Genomic DNA, 13,370 nt, shown 5'->3' with positions numbered 1-13,370 from the left:
CCACCATCAGCTGCTGAAAAAGGTACAGCCCTTGACACAACTGGCCTTCCCTTGTGGCTCAGCTGGTAAGGAATCCGCCCGCTAGGTTCGATCCTTGGGTTGGGAAGATGCCCTGGAGAAGGGAAAGGCTACCCACTCCAGTATTCTGGCCTGGAGAATTCCATGAACTGTATAGTCCATGGGGTGGCAAAAAAGTCGGACACGCCTGAGTGACTTTTACTTCGTTTCACTTGACACAATTAGCCAGGAAAGAACTCCCTGTTAACCATCTTTCTGAGTAGCAAATCCTGCCTTTAAGGGCTAAAATTTCTGATTCGGGGCGATAAGAAGTGACCGACTAGGAAACTCGGCGTAGTTGTCCCAACAGGGCCGGGGAAGGTGGCGCCCCACACTCGCCTTCAAGCGACGAAACAGAGGGCCTACGGAGCATTAAAGAAAGGTCCGCGTCATTTTTGAGATGGACACAAAATGGAGCATAAACCCTTCACAGAAGCCACTTTGAGTGACAGCCTTCCGCGCCAGCCCCCAGGGCCTTTGGAAGATTTTTTCAAAAGGGCCGGGAACCCACAGACGGTTTGCCTTGCCACGGACCAGACCCGCCCAAGGCACCTCCCAGAGGGGGGTGGTGTCGCCGGAGGGATGACGTAAAAAGGCGTCGCGTTGAGGGTGACGCGTGGCGTAGATGACGTAGGGCTGCGCCTGTCACCCCCGGGGCTTGTTGCGAGGAGGAGCGGGCGCCATGGCGGTTCTGCTGGAGACCACTTTAGGCGACGTCGTCATCGACCTGTACACAGAAGAGCGGCCGCGCGGTGAGGCCCCGGCCTTGCTCACCTCTCGGCGGGCCGCGCTCTTTTCCCCCCCGGCGCTTTGCCTTTTCTGCCCAGTCCCCGGCGTGGACTGGCTGGAGCTTCTGGGCTGATGGTGCCGCGACCGCGCAGTTTATCAGCCGGCCCTGGTTGAAAAGTTTGTTTCTGAGGAGCAACCTTTCTCCGCCTCTGGTGCTGGCCAGTCGGGTGGCAGGTGCTTGTGGTTGTTAAATCCCTGTGTGTGTGTGTAGTGCAGGCTGCATATTCAGTGCCCATAGCTCTTGTGGCTTTACTGCTTTTTACTAGTCAAGAACATACCGAGTATTCCTTGGTGTGTAATCAGTAAATCTTGATGAAAGCAGGGACGAAGGGCTTGGAGCAGTGAGTGTGGGCATCCCTCTTGGGTAGAGGGAGGGTTGTCCGGAGGTGTGCACCCAGTCTTAGCTAACACTCGTTGATCGCCCACTACGCGAGACTTTGTGCCAAGCCGTGGGATGGCCGTCTTGCCCTCGAAGGTTTAATTTTCCACTGGGGGAAATAGGCGCCGCAACCCATTTAATTTATTAAGCGATGTAGTGGAAGAATGTGTAAGTTGCCATGGGAACCAGAGGAGGGAGTAATTCTTCCTGGCTGGGGGTGGGGAGAAGCCGAGCTAAGGAAGAATGCAGAGCACTTGAACTCGCCCTTTTAAAAATGAGTGGGAGTGAGAGTGTTCTTGTTTGGTTGGAATTTTCTGGAAACGGCAAGTAGATCGGCGTGGCTTGACAGTGAAATGGCAGACCGTGAGTCTGGTCATATACGTTTTTTAGGTTAGGTTTGGCCCTGAATAGCCTTGTGTGCCCTACTGAAAACCACAATCTCTGAAGGGTTTGAAAGCAGGATTGAGAGAGGCGTTAACAAACTTGTTTTAGAACGATAATAAGCAGCAATATGGAGAATGTTTCAGAGTGGGGAGAAACTGGAGAAACTGTAACTAAACAGGAGAGTTTAGTTACAATCAGGGTCCTGCACCCAAGGAATGCAGTTTGTCAAAGAAGACGAAACAAGCTATACGATATGGTACCATGAGTGCCTGCTGAGGTGCTGCGCTTTATCCCACACTGAGTTATCACCCCCTCCCCAGCAACTCTCAGCATACATCTATTCCTTTCTTATACTGATGCCTGTGCCCCACATTTCTCCCCTTTGTTGTCCTTTTGGCAGACTTCCTGTTTATTAATCAGTTCTCAGGTCAAGCATGGTCTCTTCTGTGAAGCTCCCTGTGTCCCTGAGCAGAGTTAGATTGGTTTCTGTTGCTCTGCCTCAGGTCTTCTTTAAATCACATAGTACGTATTATACATTTTCCTGTTGGCCTGGAATTATTTTCAAGTCTTGGTCTCCTCTCAAGATGTAAACTTTAAGAGAGCAGGGACTATTCCTTGATTATCTCTGTATCTTGAGCACCTAGTGCAGTTCCTGACACTTTGAAGGTGCACACCGAAGTAATGGATAATATGTGTTGTATTCAGACTCTTTGTTCAAGTGATAGAAACTCAACTGAAACTGCCTTAAAGAAAATAATGGATTCCCTTATGTTACTGCTGTAAGCTTTGGGCTTCCCTGGTAGTTCAGTTGGTAAAGAATCCACCTGCAGTGCAGGAGACCCTGGTTCAATTCCTGGGTCGGAAAGATTCACTGGAGAAGGGATAGGCTACCCACTCCAGTATTCTTGGGCTTCTCTTGTGGCTCAGCTGGTAAAGAATCTGCCCGCAATGCGGGAGACCTGGGTTCGATCCCTGGGTTGGGAAGATCCCCTGGAGAAAGGAAAGGCAACCCACTCCAGTATTTTGGGCTGGAGAATTCCATGGACATGTATAGTCCATGGGGGTCCTAGAGTCGGACAGGACTGAGTGACTTTCACTTTCACTTTCACTGGGGTAAACTTTAAGGATGACAGGATCCAGGGGTTCACAGAGTCTTATAGGGAATTGTATTTTTCATCTTTCAGTTTTGTTTGAGTTTGACACGTTCCATGTGGAGCAGCATTTGGCAAGGAGTGGGCCTTTTTCCCTAGAATTATGAGAAGCTGAAAGGGAGGTAGGATTATCCCACCTAATTAACACAATGTTTTTTTGTGTGATTTTGCAGTGTTTCTGCAATGATAGCTTGGAACACTTAAAACATAAATCCACATTCTTTGTATATATTTGTAATGTGTAAGTAGTTGTGATTGGATATCTACTTATATGTGTAACTACTTATCAATCTACAATAAATATATCCAGACTTATTTTTCTTTTTTCCTCACTCCCTTTCTCCCTTTTCCTTTTTATAAAAACTTTATTATAGAAAACTTTAACCATGTACAAAAGTAGAATCATGTAAATGAACTCTCCGGTGTTGATGATCAGCTTCATTTAACAGTTGTTAATATATGTTTCATTTATATTGCCACGTCTGCTGAATTTTTTGTTTGTTTTTGGCTGTGCTGTGCAGCCTGTGGGATCTTAGTTCTCTGACTGAGGATTGAACCCCAGGCCGTGGCAGTGAAAGTGCTGAGTCCTAACCACTGACAGGAATTCCTTTACATGACATTAAAGGGCTTCGCTGGTGGCTCAGATGGTAAAGAATCCACCTTCAATGCTGGAGACCTGGGTTCAATCCCTGGGTTAGGAAGAGCCCTTGAAAAAGGAAATGGCAACCCACTCCAATATTCTTGCCTGGAGAAATTCCATGGACAGAGGAACCTGGCAGGCTACAGTCCACAGGGTGGCAAAGAGTCGGACATGACTGAGTGACTAACACATGACATTTATTTAATCTGTAATTAATTAAAAGATGCTTGCTCCTTGGAAGAAAAGCTATGACAAATCTAGGCAGTGTATTGAAAAGCAGAGACATTACTTTGCTGACAAAGGTCTGTATAGTCAAAACTATGGTTTTTCCAGTAGTCACGTGTTGCTGTGAGAGTTGGACCATAAAGAAGGCTGAACCATGAAGAATTGATGCTTTTGAACTGTAGTGTTGGAGAAGACTCTTGAAAGTCCCTTGGACTACAAGGAGATCCAACCAGTCCATCCCTAAAGGAAATCAACTCTGTATACTCATTGGAAGGACTGATGCTGAAGCTGAAGCTCCAATACTTTGGCCACCTGATGCAAAGAGCCGACCCTGATGCTGGGAAAGGTTGAAGGCAGGAGGAGAAAGGAACGACAGAGGATGAGATGGTTGGATGGCATCACTGACTCAGTAGACATGAGTTTGAGCAAGTTCTGGGAGATGGTGAAGGACAGGGAAGCCTGGCCTGCTGCAGTCCATGGGGTCACAAAGTCGAACACGACGACTGAACAACAAAAGATATTTTTTTAAAGAGATAACATAACCACAAGCCATGGTCACATCTAGAGAAATAAGCGATAATTTCTCTTGGTTGTTTAGTTGCTCAGTCCTGTCTGACTCTTTTGCGACCCAATGCGCTGTAAGCCTGCCAAGCTCCTCTGTCCATGGGATTTACCAGGCATGGAGTGGGTTGCCATTTCCTTCTCCAGGGGATCCTCCCAATCCAGAGAATGAACCTGTGTCTCCTACATTTGCAGGCAGATTCTTTACCACTGAGCCACCAGGGGAGCCCCAATAATTCCATAGTAACATTCATGTTTATCTGTTGTCTCATAAACATTTAAAAGAATATTTCATCATTTGAAATGGGATCCAAACAAAGACCATGTATTGTATTGGTTGATTCAGCTCTTACATGGGGCTTCCCAGGTGGCATAGTGGTAAAGAATCTGCCTGCAATGCATGGGACTCAAGAGACACAGGTTCAATTTCTGGGTCTGGAAGGTCCTCTGGCTGTTTCACAATGTCTTCCCACCTTGAAATGGCCCCTCTCTACTCTCTGCCAGTCCAGTTCTTTTAATGTTCATTTTCAGCCTTCAGGAGGTCTTCTCTTTTCCCCAGCCAGAAACAATCTCTCATTTCAACTCTTGTGGCATATTTATTAATAAAACCATACAATTTAAGTGCACCAATGGTATTATCAGGTATGCCCAGTATTATAACTGAGTTCAGGTGTAAGGACCCTCATTTAGTGTAAGCTCCTTGAGGGATAGGGGATCCCTCATGTATCTTTCTGTCTGTTTTCTAGCTTAGTGCCTTGAGAACTTGCTAGAATGTTTCTCTACACCTAGACTGTGAACTTGTTAACAGCAGAGGTTTACTGGCATTTGACCTAGCAGTGCCAAGTGCCTAGAGGATACTCAGTGTTTATTGGATGAATGAGTGAATTTATTTTAAAAAGGTGGTACATGTTTAGCGCATGGATATTTGTGAAGGGAATCGTTATCCCCTCCAGTATTCTTGGGGCTTCCCTGGTGGCTCCGATGGTAAAGAATGTGCCTGCAGTACAGGAGACCTGGATTCAATCCAGGGTTGCGAAGATCCCCTGGTGTAGGGTAACAAGTCCCTTCTCCAGAGGTACATGGTGAGTGTATGGATTTTCCTGAAGGGCTGTTTAATCATTGTAAAAACAACTGATCCTGGATACTTTGTTTTCTCTAATGTAAATAAGCTGCACCCATTTTTAGATGCTCTGCTAGATCCTTTCCCATTACAATGTCCTCTTTAGTTTTTCTTTTTTCTCTTAACAAAATCGGTTCATCAATAGATGATTGCTGACTCAGGGAGCTCAAACTGGTACTCTGTGACAACCTAGAGGGGTAGGTTGGGATGGGAGGTGGGAGGGAGTTTCAAGAGGGAGGGGATATATATGTACACCTATGGCTGATTCATGCTGATATATGGCAGAAATCAACATAATGTTGTAAAGCAATTTTTTTTTAATAAATTACAAAATAGAAAAAAAAATTGATGATTGCTTATCCCAGATAAGTTTTAGTTTCCTGTATAGCTCAGATGCCCAGAAAATCCAAAGAAAAAGAAAATAAAAGATAACTTAAAATATATTGCATTTTTCTAGGCTTGGTGGTGGTTTAGTTGCTAAGTCGTGTCTGACTCTTGCGACCTCATGGACTGTAGTCTGCCAGCCTCTTCTGTCCATGGGATACTCCAGGCAAGAATATGGGAATGGGTTGCCATTTCCTTTCCCAGGGAATCTTCCTGACCCAGGAGTCAAACCCCAGTCTCCTGCATTGCAGGCAGATTCTTTACTGACTAAGCTATGAGGGAAGCTTACTTAATACTTTTAAAATGGCTTTGGACATTTGACCATTTGGGCAGATTTTTATATGGTAGCTTAGAAATCAAATTATACTAACTGTGCCTTTACATGATTGAAAATATATTTGTGAATTGCTGTGGTAAATTTAGTATTTACTTTTTTTCAGCTTGCTTGAATTTCCTGAAGTTGTGCAAAATAAAATATTATAATTATTGCCTTATTCACAATGTCCAGGTGAGTTGGTAGATATTAGTCATGTTCTTTGCTATTGGAACCGTCTAACAAACTCTGAATTAACAAAGTCTCCTATATATTACAGAGGGATTTTATCATACAGACTGGTGATCCTACAGGGACTGGACGTGGAGGAGAATCAGTTTTTGGGTAAGTTTCTTTATTTTCAAATAGATAAAAAATAGAAATTCTTCTTAAAAATGTTAAGTAGTTTATTTTAATCTGCATTTAAAAATATCATTCAAATATAGATTTTTTTCCAAGTTGCATAAATGTCTATAGCAAAAAAAGAAATATTTTTAATAATGGTGCCGTTTCTATAAAGAAATGGTAACCTTATATGCTAACTCTAGTGCCCTATATATATAATCCTGGTATGTCTGTATTTCATGTTGAGTGTACTTATATTTTATAACCTTATTATATGTATTTTTAGTCAACTGTATGGTGATCAAGCAAGCTTTTTCGAGGCTGAAAAAGTGCCAAGAATTAAGCACAAGAAGAAAGGCACTGTGTCCATGGTGAACAATGGCAGTGATCAGCATGGATCTCAGGTTAGGAAATGTGTGAGGAGATGAGTTTTGCTGGAGGGCACCCATGAGATTATCTTTTTGAACTATCTAGTAAGGAGAGAATTTCAACCAAAGATGTTTGTTAGAATTAAAAAATTCTGAATTCTAAAAATTAAAAAATTCTCCTATGTTAAAAAAATCCTTATTATTTTGTTTTTTTGAATGTAAGGCATATCCTTTGGGAGGAGTTTAGAAAATATGGGAAAGTACAAAGAAGAAAATAACATTACCTATAATCTCACAGTTCACAGATCATCACTGTTCAGAGACAGAAAGGCCTGTCCTTGCAGTATTTATTACTTCTTTCAAAACAGGTCATGTTGAGCACATACCATTCACTGTCACAACATTCCCATTGGAGTAGATGCTTTTTTTCCTCAGAATTTACATGTGAAAAAAATTGAGATTTGGTTTGTTCAAGTATTTTAAACAATTAAGCATCTGTGTATTTATTGATATTTCATGTTTAAACTTGGTGCCTTTCACTTAGTACTAGTAACAGGTGGGTGAGAAACACCTGTAACAAGTACTGAATGCAGTTAATGTAGAGTCTCTTGTAACTAACAGCAGTTTGAATTATATATATATATATATACACACGTATATATTTGCATTTATTAAATGTCTTTTTATATAGTTTCTTATTACAACAGGAGAGAATCTGGATTACCTTGATGGCGTTCATACAGTGTTTGGTGAGGTGACAGAAGGCATGGACATAATTAAGAAAATTAATGAGACTTTTGTTGATAAGGACTTTGTACCATATCAAGATATCAGGTATGGTTACTATTTATTATTAGAATGTACTACAGTGTTTTAATATGTGATGTTTGCCAGATAATGGGGATGGCATACATAGGACTGGATTTTGGATAATTCTAAAATGTGAATTAATTGGAGACAATAATAATCTTTATAATAGAAAAGACCATTACTGTACTAATTATAATTGCTTATGTTAGGAGGAAGTACTAATTCTTTAGGTTTTTAAAAAAAATTCAGATTTATTGAGAGAGATGACAAGATTACTAAGATAAAGCTATTCATATTACATGTTAGCATAATGCAGAGAATTAATATATAATATCAAGCAATCAAAAGCAATAACACTAACTGTCAAAGTATATCCTAGCAATACCCTTGTGCAATAAAATTAAAGAGCTTATGGATTTTTTGGGTTTTTTTGGCATTAGGGATACTTAAGATATTTGTTATAATTTTTATAAAAAGTGAAGCATGGATTCTGAAATAATATGAATGTAACATTTGACTTGGATTTATTTTGTAAGGATAAATCATACAGTGATTTTAGATGATCCATTTGATGATCCTCCTGATTTATTAATTCCTGATCGATCACCAGAACCTACAAGGGAACAACTAGATGTGAGTCAAGTCTTCTTATGATTGCATGTACATGCGTATTAATGTTTTACATAGATTTTGGTTTTTACCTTTTTAAAACTTATTTCTCCAGAATGATTGTCTTGCTTGATCAGTAATACTAAGCAAAGTTGGCAGTTCTTTTTCTCTTCCATGTAGACACTCATTTTTCTACCTATCTTTTCCCTAATGTTCTTTCTTTAGTTTCTGTTCCACCAGAACAGTCTTGGCTCTGGATACAAATACCTTGGGAAAATGTTTCTCTTACCTCTTAACTCTAGATAGGAGTATAGCTTTAAGACTAAATTACATTGTCAGCTTGTGAGGGAACTTTTCAACTGGGGACACTTTTGAGCCAGGCTGGAATGCAGAAATTTCTGTGGCATAGTGGAGACTTCCCCTCAGATCTTTTAAGGTGTAAATTTCTGCTTAATGAGACTTTCTCAAAGCTGAATTTATCTCTATAGTTAGGATTTAATCCTTAATTTCTAAGATCATTTATCTTCTGTGTTCAGCACTTACTTGGATACCAGATAGTTCTTATATAAATGTCTAGTTTAATTTTAAAATAAATTAGAAGCCTAGTTTAGCCCGTATTAACAAATTAGCTTAAATCAGTTTTCAGAGGTTTATAAGTTTGTTTCACATTTGTGAAACAAATGTTTTAACAAAGTTGATGGAACTAAGAATAAAACATAATGTCTTATATTTCTTAGATTTTTCTATTTGTGTATATATATATGAGTAACTTCTGCCTTACAGAGTGGTCGAATTGGAGCAGATGAAGAAATTGATGATTTCAAAGGGAGATCAGCTGAAGAAGTAGAAGAAATAAAGGCTGAAAAAGAGGCCAAAACTCAAGCTATTCTACTAGAAATGGTAAAGTGATTTCTTTGTTCAAATAGTTGTTCAGCAGTGTGTTCAATACATACTTATTGTGAGTTTATTCCTGACTTTTTGATAGTATTAAAATATTAAAAATTTAGCTCAGAGTTCTTTTCTGGGTGAAATTTTATATGACATCATAACACATATGAAAGTAAACAGTTTGGTTCTACTGTCAGTGTAGTGTCAAATGCATTTTAAACAAATGGGAGATGGGCATCTAGTTTATAAATATTAATTGGATTTCAGTTGCTTATACTTATCTCAGTTTTAAAGAGTTTCTTGGACTGAATTTTAAGTATAATAGAGAATAATGCTTTGTATATCTCTAGTATTGAGATTAAATAATAGAATAGTAATTATAGGATAAAATAAACCTGGGCAGAAATTGAACACTCGAAAATGTACTCCTTTTCTCTTTTACTAGCAATATGAAATCATTTGGGAAACAGTTATTCAGTACATGATTATTTCACCTACTAGGCTTTTATTCCCATTTCTTATTTTTGTGGAATAGGTATACCTTTCATGTAGTAGATCATCAATTTTGGAATGGATCAGTTCAGTTCAGTTCAGTCACTCAGTCGTGTCCAACTCTTTGTGACCCCATGAATCACAGCACGCCAGGCCTCCCTGTCCATCACCAACTCCCGGAGTTCACTCAGACTCAGTCCATCGAGTCAGTGATGCCATCCAACCGTCTCATTCTCTGTCGTCCCCTTCTCCTCCTGCCCCCAATCCCTCCCAGCATCAAAGTCTTTTCCAGTCAACTCTTCGCATGAGGTGGCCAAAATACTGGAGTTTCAGCTTTAGCATCCTTCCTTCCAAAGAAATCCCAGGGCTGATCTCCTTCAGAATGGAATGGATGGCTAATAATTAAGTTTTTATCACTAACATCATTTTATGTAGTAGAGCTTTTCAGTTTCATTATCTGTTTTAAAATCTGTGTTAGCATCACTAGTCTGAAGGAACAAATATTAAAGACTATAATTCAAGAAAACTTTACTAAATAAAAAAAGTTAAAAATACAGTTTAATGAACTGTTAATGATCTGTGTTACCTAAGAATTCTGACCCAGAACAGTCAACACCAAGACAAACTCTAAGAAAATTATGGACTTAAAAGAAAAATCTTTTGAACACCTGGCAGCAAGAGTAAGTGACTTACAAGGGAAAGAACATTAGATTATCATTAGAGTTTTCAACAACAAAAAATGGAAAGTTTATGCCAGAATAAAAGGGTTTAACATATTCCGTAAACTTTTTATTTTCACAGAATTTCAAATTTACAGAAAAAAAAAATGCAGAGAACTTCTATGTACCTTTTACCCAGGTTCATCCTTTTTTTCTTTTTTTTTGGCCACACCACACAGCAAGTGAAACTATGAGCCATGCCATGTAGGGCCAGCCAAAATGGACAGGTCATGGTGGAGAGTTCTGACAAAACATGATCCAGTGGAGAAGGGAATGGCAAACCACTTAAGTATTCTTACCTTGAGAACCCCATGAACAGTATGAAAAGGAAAAAAGATATAACACTGAAAGATGAACTCCTCAGGTCAGTAGGTACCCAGTATGCTTCTGGAGAAGAGCATAAAGATAGCTCCAGAATGAAGAGGCTGAGCCAAAGCAAAAACAGTGCCAAGTTGTGGATGTGACTGGTGATAGGAAGTCAAGTCAAATGCTGTAAAGAACAATATTGCTTAGGAATTTGGAATGTTAGGTCTATGAATCAAGGTAAATTGAAAGTGGTCAAACAGGATGGCAAGAATGAACACTGATATTTTAGAAATTAGTGAACTAAAATGGACAGGAATGGGTGAATTCAATTCAGGTGACTATTGTATCTACTACTGTGAGCAAGAATCCTTTAGAAGAAATAGAGTAGCTGTCATATTCAACAAAAAAGTGCAAAATGCAGTACTTGGGTGCAGTCTCAAAAATGACAGAATGATCTCTTGTTTGTTTCCAAGGCAAACCATTTTCACAGTAATCCAAGTCTATGCCCCAACCACTAATGCTGAAGAAGCTGAAGTTGAACGGTTCTATGAAGACCTACAAGACTTTCTACAACTAACATCAAAAAAAGATGTCCTTGTCATCATAGGGGACTGGAATGCAAAAGTAGAAAATCAAGAGATACCTGGAAAACAGGCAAGTTTGACCTTGGAGTAAAACATGAAGCAGATCAAAGGCCAGCAGAGTTTTGCCAAGAGAACGCACTGGTCATAGCAAACACCCTCTTCCAACAACACAGGAGACAGCTCTGCACATGGACATCACTAGATGGTCAATACTGAAATCAGTTTGATTGTTTCTTTGCAGCCAAAGATGGAGAAACTCTATACAGTCAGCAAAAACAAGACTGGGAACTGACTGTGGCTCAGATCATAAACTCCTTATTGCCAAATTCAGACTTAAATTGTCTGGGGAGGCCTTACAAATAACTGAGAAAAGAGAAGTGAAAGGCAAAGTGAAAAGGAAAGATATATCTATTTGAAGGCAGAATTCCAAAGAATACCAAGGAGAAATAAGAAAGCTTTCCTCAGTGATCCATGCAAAGAGATAGAAGAAAACAATAGAATGGGAAAGACTAGAGATCTCTTCAAGAAAATAGAGATACCAAGAAAACATTTCATGCAAAGATGGGCTCAATATAAGACAGAAATAGTATGGACCTGACAGAAGCAGAAGATATTAAGAGGTAGCAAGAATATACAGAAGAACTATACAGAAAAGATCTTTATGACCCAGATAATCATGATGGTGTGATCACTCACCTAGAGCCAGACATCCTGGAATGCAAAGTCAAGTGGGCCTTAGGAAGCATCACTATGAACAAAGCTAGTGGAGATGATGGAATTCCAGTTGAGCTATTTCAAATCCTGAAAGATGATGTTGTGAAAGTGTTACACTCAATATGCCAGCAAATTTGGAAAACTCAGCAGTGGCCCCTGGACTGGAAAAGATCTGTTTTCATTCCAGTCCCAAAGAAAAGCAATGCCAAGAATGTTCAAACTACCACACAGTTGCACTCATCTCACACGCTAGCAGAGTAATGCTCAAAATTCTCCAAGCTAGGCTTCAACAGCATGTGAACTGAGAACTTCTAGATGTTCACGCTGAATTAGAAAAGGCAGAGTAACCAGAGATCAAATTGCCAACATCTGTTGGATCATCGAGAAGCAAGAGAGTTCCAGAAAAACATCTGCTTCATTGATTATGCTAAAGCCTTTGACTATGTGGATCACAATAAACTGTGGAAAATTCTTCAAGAGATAGAAATACGAGACCACCTGACCTGCCTCCTGAGAAATCTGTATGTAGGTCAAGAAGCAACAGTTAGTACTGGACATGGAACAATGGACTGGTTCCAAATGGGGAAAGGAGTTCGTCAAGGATGTCTATTGTCACCTTGCTTATTTAACTTACATTTAGATATGTCATGTGAAATGCCAGACTGGATGAAGCACAAGCTGCAATCAAGATTGCTGGGAGAAATATCAATAACCTCAGATATGCAGATGATACCACCCTTATGGGAGTGAAAGAAGAGAGTGAAAAAGCTGGCTTAAAACTCAACATTCAAAAAACTAAGATTATGGCATCTAGTCCCATCACTTCATGGCAAATAGATGGAGAAACAATGAAAACAGTGAGAGACTTTATTTTCTTGGGCTCCAAAATCACTGTAGTTGGTGACTGTAGCCATGAAATTAAAAGATGCTTGCTCCTTGGAAGAAAATCTATGACAAACCTAGATAGTGTATTAAAAAAGCAGACATTACTTTGCCAACAGAGGTCCATCTAGTCAAAGCTATGGTTTTTCCAGTAGTCATGTATGGATGTGAGAGCTGGACCATAAAGAAAGCTGAGTGCTGAAGAATTGATGCTTTTGAACTGTGGTGTTGGAGAAGACTCTTGAGAGTCCCTTGGGTTGCAAGGAGATCAAACCAGTCAATCCTAAAGGAAATCAGTCCTGAATTGGAAGGACTAATACTGAAGCTACAATAGTTTGGCCACCCAAATTGAAGAACTGACTCATTGGAAAAGACCCTGATGCTGGGAAAGATTGAAGGCAAGATGAGAAGGGGATGACAGAGGATGAGTTGGTTGGCTGGCATCACCAGCTCAATGGACTTGAGTTTGAGCAAGCTCCAGGAGTTGGTGAAGGACAGGGAAGCCTCTCATGCTGTAGTCCATGGGGTCATTAAGAGTCAGGCACGACTGAGTGATTGAACTGAGCTGAACATGGCAAGTGTTCTCTTTGACCAGGGTCAAGTGTTTACCCACTGTGTTGGGAGCACAGAGTCTTAGCTACTGGACGACG

At 40.2% G+C, this 13,370-nt stretch overlaps 1 protein-coding gene across 1 annotated transcript in view; it reads left to right on the top strand.

Annotated features, from left to right (window-relative positions):
* The first annotated feature begins 739 nt into the window (after positions 1-739).
* The window catches only part of PPIL4 (peptidylprolyl isomerase like 4), a 34,780-nt gene continuing 22,149 nt past the window's right edge, over positions 740-13,370 (top strand). The window contains exons 1-7 of the mRNA XM_068985299.1: positions 740-809; positions 6,131-6,198; positions 6,284-6,348; positions 6,635-6,752; positions 7,408-7,550; positions 8,063-8,159; positions 8,919-9,035. Coding sequence (XP_068841400.1) covers positions 740-809; positions 6,131-6,198; positions 6,284-6,348; positions 6,635-6,752; positions 7,408-7,550; positions 8,063-8,159; positions 8,919-9,035 — 678 coding nt within the window. The remainder of the gene's footprint in view (positions 810-6,130; positions 6,199-6,283; positions 6,349-6,634; positions 6,753-7,407; positions 7,551-8,062; positions 8,160-8,918; positions 9,036-13,370) is intronic.

The sequence above is a fragment of the Capricornis sumatraensis genome, chromosome 13, assembly GCF_032405125.1.
Source record: "Capricornis sumatraensis isolate serow.1 chromosome 13, serow.2, whole genome shotgun sequence".
In the NCBI taxonomy this organism is placed as follows: Eukaryota; Metazoa; Chordata; class Mammalia; order Artiodactyla; family Bovidae; genus Capricornis; species Capricornis sumatraensis.
This window is presented reverse-complemented; position numbering and strand designations above follow the sequence as displayed.